The 16,925-nt window shown below is 58.3% G+C and overlaps 5 protein-coding genes across 5 annotated transcripts in view; 2 read left to right on the top strand and 3 right to left on the bottom strand.

Moving 5' to 3' along the window:
* CHGG_10372 (uncharacterized protein) overlaps positions 1–2,989 on the top strand; it is a gene marked incomplete at both ends in the record, with an annotated part of 6,277 nt that extends 3,288 nt beyond the window's left edge. The window contains 7 exons of the mRNA XM_001228298.1: positions 206–414; positions 474–1,087; positions 1,331–1,359; positions 1,448–1,508; positions 1,767–1,853; positions 2,014–2,707; positions 2,786–2,989. Of these exons, the coding sequence (XP_001228299.1) occupies positions 206–414; positions 474–1,087; positions 1,331–1,359; positions 1,448–1,508; positions 1,767–1,853; positions 2,014–2,707; positions 2,786–2,989 (1,898 nt within the window). The remainder of the gene's footprint in view (positions 1–205; positions 415–473; positions 1,088–1,330; positions 1,360–1,447; positions 1,509–1,766; positions 1,854–2,013; positions 2,708–2,785) is intronic.
* Positions 2,990–4,554: 1,565 nt separating this feature from the next.
* On the bottom strand, positions 4,555–7,019 carry CHGG_10371 (uncharacterized protein; the record flags this gene model as incomplete). The annotated part of the gene is made up of 2 exons (XM_001228297.1): positions 4,555–6,379; positions 6,559–7,019. The coding sequence occupies 2 exons, from the start codon at positions 7,017–7,019 to the stop codon at positions 4,555–4,557; spliced, it is 2,286 nt and encodes a 761-aa protein (XP_001228298.1).
* Positions 7,020–8,466: 1,447 nt separating this feature from the next.
* On the bottom strand, positions 8,467–10,205 carry CHGG_10370 (uncharacterized protein; the record flags this gene model as incomplete). The annotated part of the gene is made up of 2 exons (XM_001228296.1): positions 8,467–9,971; positions 10,028–10,205. 2 exons carry the CDS (start codon positions 10,203–10,205, stop codon positions 8,467–8,469), a joined length of 1,683 nt encoding a protein of 560 aa, XP_001228297.1.
* A 2,663-nt stretch (positions 10,206–12,868) lies between these two features.
* Positions 12,869–13,780, top strand: CHGG_10369 (uncharacterized protein; the record flags this gene model as incomplete). The annotated part of the gene is made up of 2 exons (XM_001228295.1): positions 12,869–12,936; positions 13,054–13,780. 2 exons carry the CDS (start codon positions 12,869–12,871, stop codon positions 13,778–13,780), a joined length of 795 nt encoding a protein of 264 aa, XP_001228296.1.
* A 1,346-nt stretch (positions 13,781–15,126) lies between these two features.
* On the bottom strand, positions 15,127–15,569 carry CHGG_10368 (uncharacterized protein; the record flags this gene model as incomplete). Its single annotated transcript, XM_001228294.1, has 3 exons — positions 15,127–15,185; positions 15,324–15,450; positions 15,504–15,569. The coding sequence occupies 3 exons, from the start codon at positions 15,567–15,569 to the stop codon at positions 15,127–15,129; spliced, it is 252 nt and encodes an 83-aa protein (XP_001228295.1).
* Between the last annotated feature and the right edge of the window lie 1,356 nt (positions 15,570–16,925).

The following is a 16,925-nucleotide window of genomic DNA, read 5'->3' as shown; positions in this document are numbered from 1 at the left end:
CCGCTCCTGGTCGACCGTCTCCCCTCTCTCTCCTCTTCTCCCCCTTCCTCTTCCGCCCCCCCTCTTCTTATTCCTCACTCTCCTCCTTTTCCTCGCCACCCGACCTGCCCGTTGACAGAATGATCGAGGACGTAGCAACCATGCAGCTCCCCACTGCGGACTTTGACGGGGAGCACCGCCAGCTTCTCGTCCGTGCCATCGACAGGATCCTCTCCACAGAGCTTGCAGAAGTCACCTTACGCACAGATCATCGACGGCCTTCCTACTGGCGATGTCGCTTACGAAGCTATAATCGAGCCTTATGGCGCCCACCCGATCGACCACGCCCATGACCAGTTGTGCCCGGGTATGCTGGACAAGGCGCGCGAGTTTCGTGATGGTTTCCGGCTGGAGATGTTGTCCTTTGACTCAGAGGTGCGTTTGACATTGAGACCCCCACGGCTCATACCTGACGGGGACGACCGTAACAATAGCTACTCCACGATTACCGCGCCTGTGCTCCGGGGTCGATTGGGTTCCAGACGTGCTTGATCGAACTGGTTGCCGTTGCCGTCCACCAAATCGCCGCCCTCCTTTTCGAGCGTGACACCAGCGTGCACAAGGACGACGGTATCACCGAATGGGCCCCGCCTAGGTCGGATTCCTTATACTGGACGTGGCACCCCGAGGGACCGCCCCCATCCCTGTTCTATCACAGGTGGTACGTCGATCACGGCCAGTATCCCCGGCATGTCGCCGATATGGTAGGCTACTGGGCCGAAGCACGCATCCTTGGCGGCGTCGTGCTCTTCGACCGGCGGGACCCAGCAATCACCCCGGATGCCGACCCAGGCGCCATCTACTTCCACTCGGACCGGTACAAATACACCTATCGCATCTATCAGCTGCTGCCCGAGCAACGGCAGGCCTTCCTCGACTTTATCCTGGCCGACGAACCCCCGTCGGAAAGCCCGTTTCCCATTCTAGGTGGCGACAGCAACCGCGTTCGTGTAGATCCGGAGGAGCCGATCTACACAACTGGGATTTACCGCGACTTGTGGGAACGGAAAGAACTGGGCCCAGACGCCGGCGACGCGAGGAGGAGGAGGTGCGTGAGGAACAAGGTGGACTATCCTACTAGGCATGACTTCGTAGCCGCGGGGGGCCGGGCACGCGTTCGGAGGCAGATGCTTGAAGGTTATGGGTATTTGATGTAAGGATGGCTTCCATGTTTGCTACGTAGATAGAGGTCATGATATGGTAGTGATGCTTTGGCATCTACTGTGTAGGTTGACCTAGATTCAACGATATCATGGACTTGCGGGGTGGTTGTAAAAATAAATATAGCTAGTGGAACCGAGCCAGGAAACGCCAAGCTGAGTGAGCTACGCAATCGGCAAGGGGAGCCGACGAGGATCTGCGATGGTGACATGCCTGCATGTTGAGCGATTGCGGCAGGGATAAACAGAGCAACAAGTGCTCAAAGTGTATCTTTGGCGCAATGGATGCCAGGTGCCATCGCTCTTAGTGTAAGAAGCTTGGGCCTGAGTAGGCCTGGCAAATTGGTATAATTAGTATGTTATTTTATTTTTAAGAATGCTAAAGTTGAATTACTGTCGACCGATTTATTCATAAGTTCAAATGCTCAGAAAACAACCGCCTGCGTTCTCGGCCCATCCCAGTAAAAGCACCACAGAAACTCTGAGCTGCTGAGATTCAACTTCAACCTACTCCCCCCAAAACCTCAAGTCGGCAAAATGGAAAATGGACGTTACGGCACAATCTAGAGTCAAGGCGGTGTCGCCAAACACCCCTAGACGAGAATCGGCACAACAGAAAACCGTACAACCTCTGGTGCACTTGATTGCTGGAGCGTGAGTCGTCCCTGCCCAAACCCCTCTCTCTTCAGCACCCAACGCCCCCTCCCCCCTCCCAAGCGAGTCATGCATCATCTGATCCACCAGGACCTTTCTATAGGAGCGGAGGCTTGGTCACTTCGATAATAACATCTCCGCTTGACGTCTTGAAAACGAGGCTCCAATCCGACCTTTACCGGCTACACGCGGGGGGAGGGGCGCACCCATTCCATCCCCAAGCAACACCCGCCGCTACCGGCCTCATCGGCGCACCATTACGGCACATCCGAGAAACCGCCCAAATCTTCGGCTCCATACACCGCACCGAAGGCTGGCGCGCCTTCTTCCGTGGCCTCGGCCCAAGTCTCTCGGGAGTCGTCTCCGCGACCGCGATCAAGTTCTACGTGTACGGGAACTGCAAGACGCTCGGGGCGCGTCTGCTGAACCGCCAAGAGGATGCCGCCATAGTCCACGCCCAGGCCGCCGTCGCCGCGGGCATCACAACCAACACCCTCACCAACCCCATCTGGCTCATCAAGACAAGGCTGCAGCTCGACGCATCACGGGCACAAGCGGCCGGCGGCGCAGCATCGAGAAGGTACAATAACAGCCTGGACTGCGTGCGGCAGGTCCTGCGGCAGGAGGGCGTCCGCGGGCTGTACAAGGGCCTCTGTGCGAGTTATTTGGGCACGGCGGAGACGGTGCTGCACCTCGTTACCTACGAGAAGCTCAAGTCGCTCTCCCACGAAGCGCTGGGCGGGGCTGGGACACAGGATGCCACGATATGGGGTGAAGTCAAGCACTGGCTCAGCAGCAGCGGCGCCGCGGGGGCAGCCAAACTGGTCGCCAGCCTGGCCACATATCCCTACGAGGTACCCTGACTCCCATCTCCCACCCCGTCTAAATCCCACCATATACTCGCAACTAACCAGCGCTGTCCCGTCACTTAGGTCCTGACGACCCGGTTACGACAGCCCATGGAGAACGGCGCGCCCCGGTACGCCGGCCTCGTCCATTGCGTGCGCTCGATCGGGGCCGAGGAAGGTTGGTCGGCGCTGTACGGCGGCTTGACGCCGCACCTGATGCGCTCCATCCCGGCCTCCATCGTCACCATGAGCGTTTACGAATTCGTCTTGCGGTGGGCGGGAGCATGAGCCAGCCGCATGGTGAGGTGACGTACATACAGGTGTTGTGATACGAAAGGTTCCATCTCCCCTCTTCTTTATTGGGGTTTGGGAGATGCGTTGAGGCGGCTGTTCGGCAGCCGCGCTCGCGGTAGCATGCATGCATACATAGACTAGATTGGGTTAAAGGGGGAGCATTGGGGCATGTGATGGTCCGGGGCAATATCATACATAGAGATGCGCTGGGTAGGTAATGTAATCAATGACTTGACGACGAATCAAACAAGACTTCATGAATTCCAGTTTCATCCCAACCCTCCCCGACCGCGCTCCTTCCTAGTACCCCATAACCAGCAGCCCACGGTATACATACGGGTTTCGCATCCCACACTGTCACCGACCCCCCTAATTCGAACCAACACCGGTTGACTCAACGGCATTTGGGGGGGCCCGGATGGAACGCCAACCGAAGGAGGCCGTGGGTTCGACTCCCCCCTCGCGAAGAAAAAACCCAACGGGGTTTTTCGTAGCCTGCAGCCCTCATCCGACCGGCGGATGGGGTCGGCAAGTGAGCTTTTTGATTTATTTGTATTTTCTTTTGTTATTTTCTTTTCCGCATCCCAGCTTAGATATGTGATATCATAGAAGTTGCTTTCTTCTTCTTGGAATAATGCTCCCCTAGCTATGTTTCGAAGGACGCACTGCTACCATGACTTCTGGCACCCAACCACGGTTGGTGGTATGTAGGGCATTCAACAACCGACTCCCGTTCGCATCACACTCGGAAACATGTCCTCGCTCTGGTCCCCAAGATGTTGTTATAAACAGGTCATAATCATCATTGACAGCTATTCTCGCCACCACTGTTTGGTAACATATATATAATAACAACCACAAGCCACTCTCGCCCCCAAGCAGCAACAACACCCTCCTCAAACACCAATCTGTCTGTCTGCAGCCCCAACACGGCCAAGAGCCCCCTTATCCCAGGGAAGCCCTTCCAGAGGGGCGCTCCAGCACCATAAAAAAACAAGGCCGACAAGGCCCCCGAAAACAGGTCGTGCATCCAGAAACAGTAACTTGTACATACAGCCCAGTCCCATAACTTTGTACTGTGCTTCATAACATAAGCCCTGCACCCCGTAATGTATTTTCCCATCTCCGTGAAAAATAAGAAGCGCCCTCGTTCCGGAACGTCGTCGTCAAGTCGTCAAAAAGGGTTCTGTCATCAAACCGGGCCTAGAAGGGAAAACAAAAAGTTGGGCTGCTGAGGAGATCCGATCGATGGAAGTGCTCGTAGTCCATCCGTTTGTCTGTCCCTGGCCCGGCCGGTAGGTAGGTAGGTTGGTTATGTTGTGTGAGAGAAAAAAGGAAAATATGACAAAGGAGAATATAATAAACACAGAACACCGCCGCCGCCGTGCCACACCGTCCAGTGATACCGGGCTGGCCGTGGAAAAGACAACTTTGTCGGCTCGTAAATGTTGCCCGATGCCGAGAGAGGGAGAGAGGAAAAGAGAGGGGAAAAAAAAACGGACGGAAGGACTCCAGGCAGCCGACCAACCAACCGGGGCGTGTGAGGAGGCTAACCAAGATTACCCCCAATCCGGGATATTCTCAACATCCTCACCAAGCCCCGAGTCGCGGTTGATCGGCTTCCCCTTCCCGTCCTCCCCTGTCTCCTCCCCCTTCTTCTCCTTCCCCTCGCCCGCGACCACCACCACCGCACCGCGCGCCGCCGCAGCCGCAGCCGCAGCCGGCGGCACCAAGGCGGTCATGGCATCGCAAAACTCACGCGGGATGCGCGGCACAAAGGGGATGCCCTGGTTCGGGTCGGGCACCACGCTCAGCGGCTCGTGCTGCGGGGATACGGCGCTGCTCGAGGTGTCGCTGCTGCGCAGACTGCGTGGGTGATTGGTGCGGAAGGAGGCGGGCGGCGGGGTGATGTTTCTGTGAGGTTTGGGACTAGCCATGGTGGCGATGGCGGCAACGGCAGCGGGCTGAGCCTGTGTGGCGGTGGCCTGCTCCGGCTCGTCGATCACCATGGCGTCCGGGTCCGCCGCGGCAGGGGCGCTGGTCACTGGCGCTGACGCTCGTACTGGGGAGCGGTTCCGGCGGCTGAGGCCTAGGATGCGGCGGCGGCGGCCGTCTTTGGGTTTGGTGAGTTTGCCGTACCTGGGCGACCTGATGCCGTCCATGGAGGCCCTGGTCGACGGCGGGGAGGTGATGCCGCTGAAGACGGAGGATGTGGGGGAGAGCGGGCCGGGGGCACCGCAGGAGGTGGACGGGCGGGCCTTGAGCGTGCCATAGTTGGAGTAGTAGTTGTCTCTAACACCCGTCAACTCCACCGATAGACGCGAGGCTGAGTGGCGCAGCTTCTTGACGAGCTTACGGGTAACCACCTCGGCGTCGGTGGCAAGGTCCATGGACGCGCCCCGCTTGGTACCGCGCTGTGGAGAGGATAGGAGGTCAGACTTTTTTTGGGACGAGCCCCTGGGAGGAGGTGCAGGAGGGGCCATGCTTTTCCGTATTGGCGACGAGAGGGGTGGGGCCGGCGGTTGTTGCGCGGCCATGTGGTCGGCGAAGGACCTGGCCGGCGACGAGGCGGCAGCTTCAGCCTCGGCCATGTGTTCCGAGAAGGATTTCCGGCTCGGCGCTGGCGATGTTTCCGGGATAACCATGTGCTCAGCAAAGGCTTTGCCCGCAGCGCCGCCGGACCGTAAGGGGTGTCTTCCGCCCCGGATGGCATGCGCCTCAAAGAAGCCCGACGCGACGAGGTTCTTGTAGCTCTCCATAACCTCCTCCCGGCTGGGGTACGCTGGCCCAGGCGGCGGCGGTGGTGAAGCGACCTTCTCCTTCTCCTCGATGCCCATAAGCCGGGCCTTTTCCTTCTCGCGGTCGATCTTCTTGTCCGCACCACCGCCGCCAACAACCGAGTTAACAACCCTCCCGATACTTCCCGACGATTTCGACTTGCTCAGGTTCAGCTTCTCGCGAACCCCATCCCACAGAGGAGCGAGGAAGCTCGTCTTCTTGACCACCCCGGTCCTTTGTTGCGGCTGGCCATTCGCACCACTAGAAGTAGTAGGCGCAGCAATAGAAGCAGCCGACGAGCGTACCCAGCCGGCGGTACTCCTCGGTCTACGCAGAGCATATCTGCTCGAGGAAGTCCCCACGCCGCCGCCGCCCCTCCCAGCCGTAGCAAATCCCCCACCCCTTGCACGATGCCCATCGACACCGCGGCTCCTATACCCCCACTCAAACCCAGCAGCATCTTCATCCTCCCAATCCCCCCCCTCACCACTCCCACCACTATCAACGAGCCTCAACGAAGGCTTCTCCACCCTCATCACCCCCGCCACCGTCCTCACAGCGCCATCCATTCTGCTCCCCTCCCCCTCCCCCCTCCCATTTCCCTCACTCCCATTTGCACTTACACACCCATCTCCAACGCCTTCTGCATCCGCCTACCCTTCTTCATACCCCTCCCACTCCCCCTCCGTATCCAAAAACCCCCTCGGCGGCGCCGCCGACACCCGATCATTCACTGGGACCCCTCCACAAAGCGACTCTGCCCGGTCGCCACCGCCGCCGAATACCCCCTCGGCGACAGCGGCGGGCGCGCACCACCACCACCACCACCACCACCACCCACCGCGCTCCCCGCCGAGTACGAATACGCATGCCCACCCCCACTCCCACCGGCACTCGCACTCGCACTGGAAGGGTGCGCACTAGCGGGGTGCTGGCCCAGCAGGGACTGGCGGTGCTGGGCGTGGCGCAGGCGCAGGCGGTCGGAGGAGGGCGAGACGGCGCCCGCGCTGAGGGTCATGGCGCTGGTTGTGAGGCTGGCGCTGTGGCGGTGGTGGGTGGGCCATGGGCTGGCGCTGGTGGTGGGGGTGTCTTCTAGAGGGGGGATGTTGTGGGTTTGGATTTGGAGGGGGGGGAGGGAGGTGTGTTTTGTGGGGTGGTGGTGAGGATTGAGTTGTTGTTGTTGCTGTTGTTGTTGTTGTTGTTGGAGGCGGGTGCGGAAGGAGGTTGAGGCTGGTGAGGAGGCCATGGTGAGTGGCTGATCTTGGTGGTGGTGGTTGATTCGGTGGATGGCATGTAAACGATGATGTCGTGGTTTGTTTCCTTTTTGTTGTTTTGTGTATCTTGATTTGGGTTGTGTTGCGATTGCAGTTTGCAATTCCGCAGTCTGCCAGATTTGCGCGCCGTGCTGCCGGCGGTGGCGCGACGATGAGGTCGGTCGGTGGCTTGTTGGTTGTCAAAATGGCGGTTGCGGTTGGGTTGCCGTTGCGGTTGCGGCGACTGGGCGCGAGAGCCAGGAATGTTTTGTTTACTTTCCCTGGTCAGCCAGCACCCACCCAGCAACCGAATTGACAACGAAGCGCCCAGACAAAAGCCAGCGCCAATCGTACCCTTCTAAAAGAAAAAATGCACCAAAAAATAACGCAGCGCAAGACAATGAATGCGCTCGTTTCAAAGTTGTGCAGACGCAAGACAAACAAGACAAGACGGGCAAGAGGCGGGGAAGAAAGGGGCAGCGACGCAGTGGACAGTGGGCACCCCGTCTGTTATTGACATTGGCCGCCTCTTAAGATGGCCCGTCCACACCCTGCGTCTGGCCGACCGGGCAACCACCCTCCAGTGCCCCCAGCGCCTCTTCCCACGCAACGGCCCGCTCGCAGGAACCAGGAACAGGACCGCCCAATCATGCAGCACCAAGTCGGATTGACTCCACCAACTGGGCCGCTCCGAACCATGGCGAAGGGGGTTCGAGGTTTCCATGAGACGGACTCGAGATTACAAAGTATCATTGTCGGACATGATGGGCTAGTAGTCACCGTTTGCTGTGGAAACGCACGTGAAAAACCTCATTCATCATACCAGACCTATTCCAACATAGAAAAACCCATATCCCAGTTGATCCTTTCCTTCCTTTGCCCCGCAATAGAATCCATCAATCTTCCCTCATCCGACCAGCGATAGCTCACTTGTGAAGTTGCCCCAAGTACCAAGTATTCCGAGCTCCACGGAGCTTGTCCATGCTGTATATTGTATATGGATTGCAAGAAACAAAATAGAACAAAAACAAGAGCGACGTCCGTCGTGTATCGAGCGAGCTATCCGCAACGAAAAAAAAAGAAAAGAAAATCTGCAGTGAATGTGTGTCGAGTGCGGCCATCGGAACCACCCTATCCCAAAACAAGCGCCAGTGTCAATGCCAAAGCAAAGTTGAAAAGGCAGGCGGCCCCATCCCCGGAATCCTCCCCCTTCGTGCGGTACCCAGAATGGAGCGCGCCAGCGATATGCACCACGAAAGCAGGGCCAGCAAGCCGGCACGCGAGCAAGCCAACCCTTCGTTGACTCGTATAGGCGTTTGGAAAAGCGAACAAGAAAAGCAAGCGAAGAGAACGAGAAAACTCCCCAACACCAAAAACCGCCACAGCCAACCCCAACAACGCACGCACGCACGCACGCAACCTTTCGTAATCCCCATACACTTAGTACCGCAGCCTGATGCCATCCGCCTCGGTTCCGTCGGCACGTCTGAACGGCATGGACGTAGGGTCCGTGATAATGTCTTCCGACCTCCCCTTGTCCCGCGTGCCGTTTTGGTATCGCCCGTGCTCCGGCTCGGACCAGAACGACTCGTCGTGCGCCCGCTTGGCGCCGGCGTACACGGCCGGCGGCGGCAGAGTCGCCGGGTGAACCGGGCCCTTTCCGGCACTGCTGCTGGTGCTCTGCATAAGCGGCGCGAGCGGCGCGAGCGAGGCGAGGGGGCGCGGGGCGCTGTTGGCCAGGGCCGTTGGGCTCGGCATCGGGAGGCGGTTGTTGCTCTTGCTGTTGCTGTCGATCTGGAGAGGCGGGAGGACCTGCGGCGGCTGCGGGGGTGGCATGTGCGACTGTTGCGGCGTCGGCGGGTAATAAGGCGGAGGAGGCAGCGGCGGGAGTTGGATGGGGCCAGACGGACGGTAGTCGTGGTGGATGCTCTCGCGGCGAGGAGCCGGGTTGATCGGGGCGTACCCCGACTGGGAAGGCGTCCGCTCTCTCTTCGGCGCAGGGGGCGGGGGCGGAGGCGGATATGAGGTCTGCATCTGGTAGGGAGCGGCCTGGGTGGGCGGGTACACGGGTGACGCGGGGACCGACGGAGGCTGCGCAAACGGCTGTGGTGGAGCAGCAGGGTACTGCGAGCTAGCGTTCCCACCGAGGAACTGCAGATGGCCACCGGCCGGCGGGTTCTGCGCATACTGCGACGGATAATCCGCCATGGACGGCCGGCGTTGCGGGTCAGCTGAATACGGTGTACGCTCCGTGCTACCGCTCATCGAGCGCGCCCGGGCCGCAAAGTCGTTGTTGCGGTTATCCGGCGTCGCCGTTCTCCTCCTGCGGTTGTACTCCTCCTCACCGTTGTCGTAGTCCCCAGCACCCTTTCCATCGCGGCGTCTCATCCTCACGTCACGGCGGATACGGACGCGACATCCCTGCTCGGCCACCACACGGCTGAGGGCGGTACTCTCGGCCAGACCCGGGAACTTCTTGGCGCTGTAAACGATGAAGTCCTGCGACTTGACCTCCATGCGGAAATCGAACGATCCTCCCGTGGCGGGGCTGAGGCCGGTGAGAGGCGGCTGGCTTTCGACATCGCGCTCCTTATCCTTGTCCTTGTCCTCCTTGGTCTCCTCGTACAGGTTGAAGGTCAGCTTGTACCGGCCCTCGTGCCTTACCGAGAGATCTGGGAAGAGGAAATAGCCAGCCTCTTCCGGCCGGTCCAGATACGCCATGCCGGAAACGGGCATGCCAGTAAGCACAGGCGGCGTGTTAGCAGAAGATGCCGACCCGCGAGCGTGGGCCATGATGCGAGCATGCTCGAGCGTAGCGAAGAGGAAGAAGTTGGCATTGTAGACAAAAGTGATGTCCTTCTCCTGCGCCTGGTCCCATGTCTGCCCTTCGTAGATACGCAGCTCCACAACGGGAGGCGGGTCCACAGGGCGACGGTCGGCCGATGCTGCATACACGCCGTCAGATCTTGCATCGCGTGAGACGAATATCGGGTTCACTTACACTTCGGACCAGAACCACAGGCTCTCGCACGCTCCGGTTGCTGGATGACCCTCATGCGGTACCATAGCCGACGGCCGCCCTTGGTCTCTCTGGAGGTGATGGAAGCATCCATGGCGTGGCCGCCGGTTTCGAGTGCCGGAACGGCGTGAGCGGCCGAAGCCAGTATCGGTGCGCCCATCTTGGTGAATGAGGATTCAATCCCACTTTAAAAAACCACCAAACCACACCGGATTACCCGATTTTGATCAGATACTAAATCCAGCGTCAGCGATGCTGCATCTCAACACAGCAAGAGCGTAAAAAAAAAAAAATTGTCAAGATATGCGCGCAGCACTTACACCGTGATGCAAGCAGTTCGCCCGTCACAGCGCAGGCGACTTCGGGAGGCCGAACAAACAATTCACAATCGGCAGCCCCAAAGTCCCGAGTACCACAATGAAAGTAGCGAAATACGTCTCAATCGTGCAACGTCCCGATTACACGCTGTCGGGTGCGTGATTCGCTTGGCGATTCGGACAAGGTCGCAAAATCGAGAATTATCGGGGACCGCGTGTCAATACACAGTTTAATCAAGTCGGCGTTGGAAGAGACAAAACGACAAGTGATCAATCGTTTGTCTGACGATCGGATGAAGGTTGGTTGATGGAGAGGGGCGAGTGTGGAGAGGAGGGAGGACCCAGCGGTTCCAGAAACCAGAGTGACGGGAAAGCTGAAAAGCACGGTCGGACCCGACGGGCTGTTATTGGGTGGGTGGCAGGTTGTGGCAGCGTTGCGTGGTTCGTCTCAGCTAGTGGACCGGTTATGGATTTCCTGCCGCTGTCCGATCGTCCGGTACAGTTTGCCGTCGCCCTCTGCAACTATTCGTATCCTCTTCGCAACCTATCGAGAAAGTCGCGCCGCGTTTCTTTCGCGATGTGGAGGCCGAAGAAAGAAGGGAAGGGGTGTCGAAAGTTCGGCACGCAGGATGCAGGAGACGGGGTGAGAGAGAAAAGAACAAACCCGGCCCTGGCTGGGATGTGCAGAGAAAGGCAGGGGATGGAAATGAGGGCGGGCGCAATGTCACAGCACAGCGGGTGCAGGGCAGGGCAGGTGCATCTTGCAGTGGAGGTCGGTCGACCCCCCAGTCGCGGTGATCATTCCGCCTGCTGGTTGCGGGGCACCGTCCACGGTAGACATATTTAACACTGTGTGAGATGGAATGGGTCGATTCGGTCATCTCGTCTCGGTGGCCCAACAAAACCCGGTGGGTGGGCGGCTGGACCAGTGAGTGGTTGAGACGGATTCCCGGCCCAGCGGGAAGGGGTCCCAGGCCGTGGAGCAGCACAGTGCAGCACCGCACCGCACGCTTGGGGATAGGCTTCCTTTCCGGGACTAATGCCGTTTTCTCCGCCACTCGGGGTCCTGCAGATGAGCTTCCTATTGGTCAGTTGAGGCAGGACTCCATATTTCTGATCCAGGGTTCAGGTTCTGCCGCCAGTCGACTCCAGGCCACAGGCCAGACCATGCCCTAAACGGTTTGCGCGAACCATGGATCCCCGAGCATGGAGAGATCAAAGACGCTGGACCGTTTCAATCGCTCCGCCGCAAACCCTTGGCGACGAGATCGATCGCTTGAGCGATTGAGCTTTGTCTTTGCAATCCCGTTTGATGGTTGAAGGTTTACTGAAGGCGAAAAAAAAAGAGGAAATCATTTCGGTGAGATGTGTACAGCGAAGACAAAAACTGACAATGGTCACCCAGTCCAGGACTCGTTAACGATCCGACACACACAATCCCCCCACCCCTGCAACGCCCCCGACTCTCGGTTGGGTCAAGCCGGGCACATGGACACAGAGCTTGGTTCAATCACACGCCGTCAGTCACGCCCAGCCAGCCACCATTCCGCAAAATCCAACCCGGCCCAGGGGCCCGTCTCAGTGTCTGCCGTGCACGGCTGCAAACACCCGGTTGGCTGCTGGCCGAAGAACGGCCGTGGGATTCTAGGGAGCTTCTGCGCAGTATTAAAACACCTTGGCGGGAAGGCTAGCTTTTCATCATTTTTCTCTTGCAGAAATCACCGACATGACATGTACAGACGTAACTACCTACTCCTTACTCTGTCTACAAATCTGGACCTGGCTGTAAACCGTCATGCGTTGTTGGATGTGTCCTCATTCCTGGTGCCAAGGGCCGCCGAAAGGGAGCTAGCGATTTGGCACGAAATCGGCGTGCAGGAGGAATCGAGAAAGAAGCTCCGAGGTGTGCCGATCGCGTCGCCCTCCCCCCAGCTCCTCTCCGGGCATAGCCGGGACTGTCAACCTTTTCCCGTTAAGCGCCCTGGCGCTGGAATCGATCGAGTTTCTTGGGTGTTAACTCCCAGTGACTCCCTTGCCTTGAGCAGCAGCGGAGCTGCAACATCTCAAACAAGGTCGGCCGGGATTCCCGGGCCACCTTTTGTGTTCTGAGTCGCACGCACAAAGCGGCCAGCGCTCTCAGTGGGCGGGTTGCTCGTCATGCGCCGAGTAGCGCCGAGGGCGCTTCGTACAGCTTCAGAAGAATATCCGGCCAGTGCCACCGAGTTTTTACGTCGCATTCCATCCAAGCCGTGGGCATTCTATTGTTGGCGACTCTATAAAGAAACCTGAGGTGCTGAAAGAGACGAGACGGCGGCCGCGGCGCAGCCACGCTGGGGCTGAGCTGGGGGAGAGTGGGGGATGTGGGACATAAGCTGGCGTTGCCATCTGGGGATATCCTCAGCTCCGGCGCAGCCACTGGTCTTGAATTCGTGAATCAAACTCGATTCTGTTGGTTTGAGGCACAAAACGTCGTACCACTACAACCCGAGTGAACACCTACGCCGACATGGGCAGCTCAGAATCAGGTTCCGACAAGGGAGGGCAATCTAAGCGCAAGCGGATGAAGTCGCTATTGTAAGTACCGACTTGTAACCACACACACCGCAACGCCCTCCCCTCCCCCAACGGGATGTCTTGGCGCGGATGCGGCCACATACATACCATACCATAAGTTGTTAACCACCCTGCCAGCAAAACGGGCTTCGCGCGCGGGAAAGAGGAACTCGTCAAAGGCCGGATCGTGCTAGAACACTCGCTCGGGCTGGGCCACAAACCCAACATCATCCCGGCGGCGGAGCCCCGCACCAACCAGCGGCCCCGGACGGTCGAGATCGGGTGGCATCCGGTGGGCGGGACGGCGGGCAAGTGGTTCGCTGAGCGGACCAAGCTCGGGGCGTGGATCACGGAGAACGTGCACAAGTACCCAGACCCGTCGCAGCACTGGGCGGTGCTGGTGGGCGACTACTGCCACGAGCTGTGGATGGACGAGAACCTCGACATCATCTACGTGAACGGGCGGGTGGACGCCGAGGAGTGGCGGACGTTCCGGGTGGGCGAGACGCGGTTCAACGACGAGGCGCTGCGGCAGGCGGGCGAGATGGTCATCTACTCGATGCGGCAGAAGAAGGCCGCCTACAACCTCATCAGCAACAACTGCCAGAACTTTGCGCTGCTGATGCTCGACGCCATCCAGCTCGGGGCGGCGGAGCGGACCGAGTTCGCCACGACGCTCGCCGTGGTGCAGACGGCAACGGGGTCGGGCAAGGTTCGGGATCTGTTCGCCGAGACGCAGCCGAACGAGCAGCAGCAGCAGGCGGCGCTAGAGCAGGCCGACAAGGACAATCCCATTGTGGCGTTGGCAAAGAGGTTGATGGATGAGCATACCAAGAAGCTAGACAGTCACCAGCACGCTCGGTGATGGGAATTCGCCCCTCCACAGGCACACTCGCACTGTGGCGGAGTAATCCGTGGCATTCGGACAAGCACAGTGCAAGCCTCCCAAGGCTAACTTAACGGAGTAATGTCTTTGATAGAGTCAGCGGCAGTGATGGTTGAGATTTGAATTGACTAGTGTAGCAGACTAGGAGCCTAGTTAGTCTGATGACGGAGAATGCCGACCACCTGGCCCATGGATATCGTTCGACAACAAAGCCCATGACGTGGCTTTTCCCGTCTCCGATAATCGTCGGAGCACATCGACCCTCGACCCGGGGCGATGCCTGTGGGTTCTTTATCTCGCGAGCTCCGGCCAGGCCATGGATGCGGAGGGGAAATGGTCTCGATTCCGGTTCCGAATTCATGGGTGCTTTGTTCACTGCGAGTTCCAGGAAATCTAAGCCCAACTCTTCGGCCCCGGGAACCACGACCGACAACAAGCCGTTTTCATTTCCAAATCCAATCAGTGACCGGTTTTTGCGTGCCCCAGCTGCCCAAGTTGCGACATCCCGCTTTCCTTCAAGGCGGCTTCGTGCCTTCCTGCCCGCGCTTTGACAACACGTTGCCCCCACCGTGCAGGCAGCCCAGATGCAAGCAAGCACCTAACATGGAAATGCAACCGATGCCAGCAATTAGGTCCCTGAAGTTCCCCTGGTTTGCCACTGAACTGAGTCCTGCAAACAGGAGAGCCCGCCACCACCAGGCAGGCCACTCCCGGCGCACACCCGATTCAGGCTGAACCACCAAACAATGACCTCCATCTCCATGTTATTCCCATCCCGTGGAGTTGTACACACCCCATATCCCTCCATACAGCCGATAACTTCGATGTCAAGGCCGATTTGCCATCGCAAAAAGCACCGGCAGTTTCCCGCAACGGACCTAGCGTAACGGTCGAGCAGTGCCCCATGGGATCGATCGAGACTTGCGATTTGATCTCCTCGAAATAAACGTGGCATCGAAACGCACGCACGCAGGCCTCACGCTTCCATCTCCCCCTTTCTTTTTTTCTTGATTGAAAAAAAGAAAAACGGTTCTGCATCTTGTGGCCCATTCTGGGGATGCGGGCGCCAACAACCGGAATCCGCATGCTGCATTGCTACCTTGTGGCTGATCTAGCTGCATCACTAATCTAATACGAAGGTGGGGGGCAAGGGGGGTTATGTGCTGCCAGTGGAGTGTATTTGGTGGTGATGTTGAGGGATGGATGACCGGGCCCGGAAGCAAATAGTTATTTCGGGGCGACGATGCACCAGAGAGGCTTTCTCAAAAAACCGCATGCAGCTGCAGCTGTTTCGTAGCCCTGTCGGATCTGTCCCTCGGTGCCCCTCAACGATGCAGAACCACGCCGTGGCCAGACACCCGGCTTGCTTGCGGCGCAGTGTGTGCTGTGTGCCATGTACGAGGTAAACTCGGAGCAAAGTAACACGGCACAGGCACGGGATAATTCTGTGGTTTCGCCCGGTTAGACGCTCCGGCATTACGCGCCGTGCTCGTGCTGGTGCTGTTGCTGCGTTACGACTAACCGACGAGCCATTCTGACATGGTCTGGCCGTCGTCACGGGTTACTACTGTGCAGCCCTCCCGCATCTTCATGAGGGGCTCCAGATCCGATGACATCGTACGCACCTCCTCCGTAAACGGAGATATCGCCTATCAATACAGGTATGTACCAGGGGCCTAGCCGGCCGAGAAGGGTGACCAACGGGCCTCATCCCGTCACATGCCGTCGGCAATGCAAGCGGCCGCGTCTTTTCCCCGGCCAGCGGCATCTTGGAAGCAAGCCTACTCGTGCGCATTCGTGCCGAGGGCTCGGATGTGGCTTGCTGTTGCCGTAGTGTCCCGTGTTTCATACAGAGTGCTCTCTTCAACGAACCCCCTGAACCAGGCAAGCCGGCACGGAGCAAAGTCTGTAGGCCGAGGATGACCAGGGACATTTATGGGATGCAGGCTCCCACTCTATGATTTAGGCATCTGCGTGGTAATGGATTGCATATCTGTCATGAAATCTGTTCACCAAGGTTAGGAGAGAGACAGCTCAGGTATCGCCTCTAGTATAACAAGGCAAGTGACCATGTCAGCTACAGCCTAGCTCGCAGGTACGGCACCTTACGGGAGCCACGTTGATTCTCGGTTATTGTAGTTATATGCAGTCTACACGTACTATGATTCTAAAGTTCACCGTCCAAACCTTTGCACAGTGAATCTTCCGCCCAACCTCCTCCTCGTCACCACGGCAAGTCAGAAAAGACAAGAAAAACAATCGAGTAATGTACCACCAACACCGCAGACACCACATGTCGCTCACCGAGCAACCCCCTGCGGGAGATGCGCATGTAAAATATGTACGTACATACACACAGCAGACAGCAGCAGTGTAGCCAGAAACCCAACCAGCCAACGCCGTGATTGCGCCGAAGCGACGGAAAGAAAAGCGGTGGCCCTTCGTGTCCCATGTCACAAAACAGACAGCAACACCACCTCCCCAGTACATACAAGTCAGCCAGTCAGTCAATCAGTCACACAACAGCCCCAATAATCCCAAAGACCAGTGACCTGGGCAGGGAAAGATCTGGCTGCCTCGCACGACATTTACACGACACAAGGAGCTAGCTCAGGCAGCTACCCCTTTCCCCCCCCTCGTCCCCGGAACGCCACACCTTGTTTTTTTGATGCTTGTTTTTGTCAGGTGATACTGCCTTGCCGTACTCGGTAGTGGGTGGTGGGGAGGTGGGTGGTATCACCCATCAGCTGCTGTGTTTGTGACGATTTAGGCGCCAAAGGGGGTGGGGGGAGTCACCGGGCAGAGTTGTGGAGGCCGTCTTTTTTTTTTTTTTTTTTTTTTTTTGCTTTCTTTCTTTCCTCCGAACCCTCCCTGCCTTGCGTTGCTCACTCCCTCCGTTCTCCTTCTCGGCCTCGCTGTTGAGCGGGGTGGAGTGGAAGGGGGTTAGAGAAGCGGTTCAGGGGGGACGCAACCGTGTCATCGATGGGCAAGCCCTCTGGAAGCTCAAGGCAACTAACAAAAGAAAGAAACTTGCCTGGAAAACAGCGATCGGACTGTGCCTGTTTAGCGGTGCCTCGTAGTACTTCGCGAGGGAGGTTGATCAGGTACATACTCCTACCACTGC

The sequence above is a fragment of the Chaetomium globosum genome, genomic scaffold (genome assembly GCF_000143365.1).
Source record: "Chaetomium globosum CBS 148.51 scaffold_7 genomic scaffold, whole genome shotgun sequence".
NCBI lineage: Eukaryota > Fungi > Ascomycota > Sordariomycetes > Sordariales > Chaetomiaceae > Chaetomium > Chaetomium globosum.
Note: the sequence above shows the minus strand (reverse complement) of the source record. Positions and strands in the feature narration are given on the sequence as shown.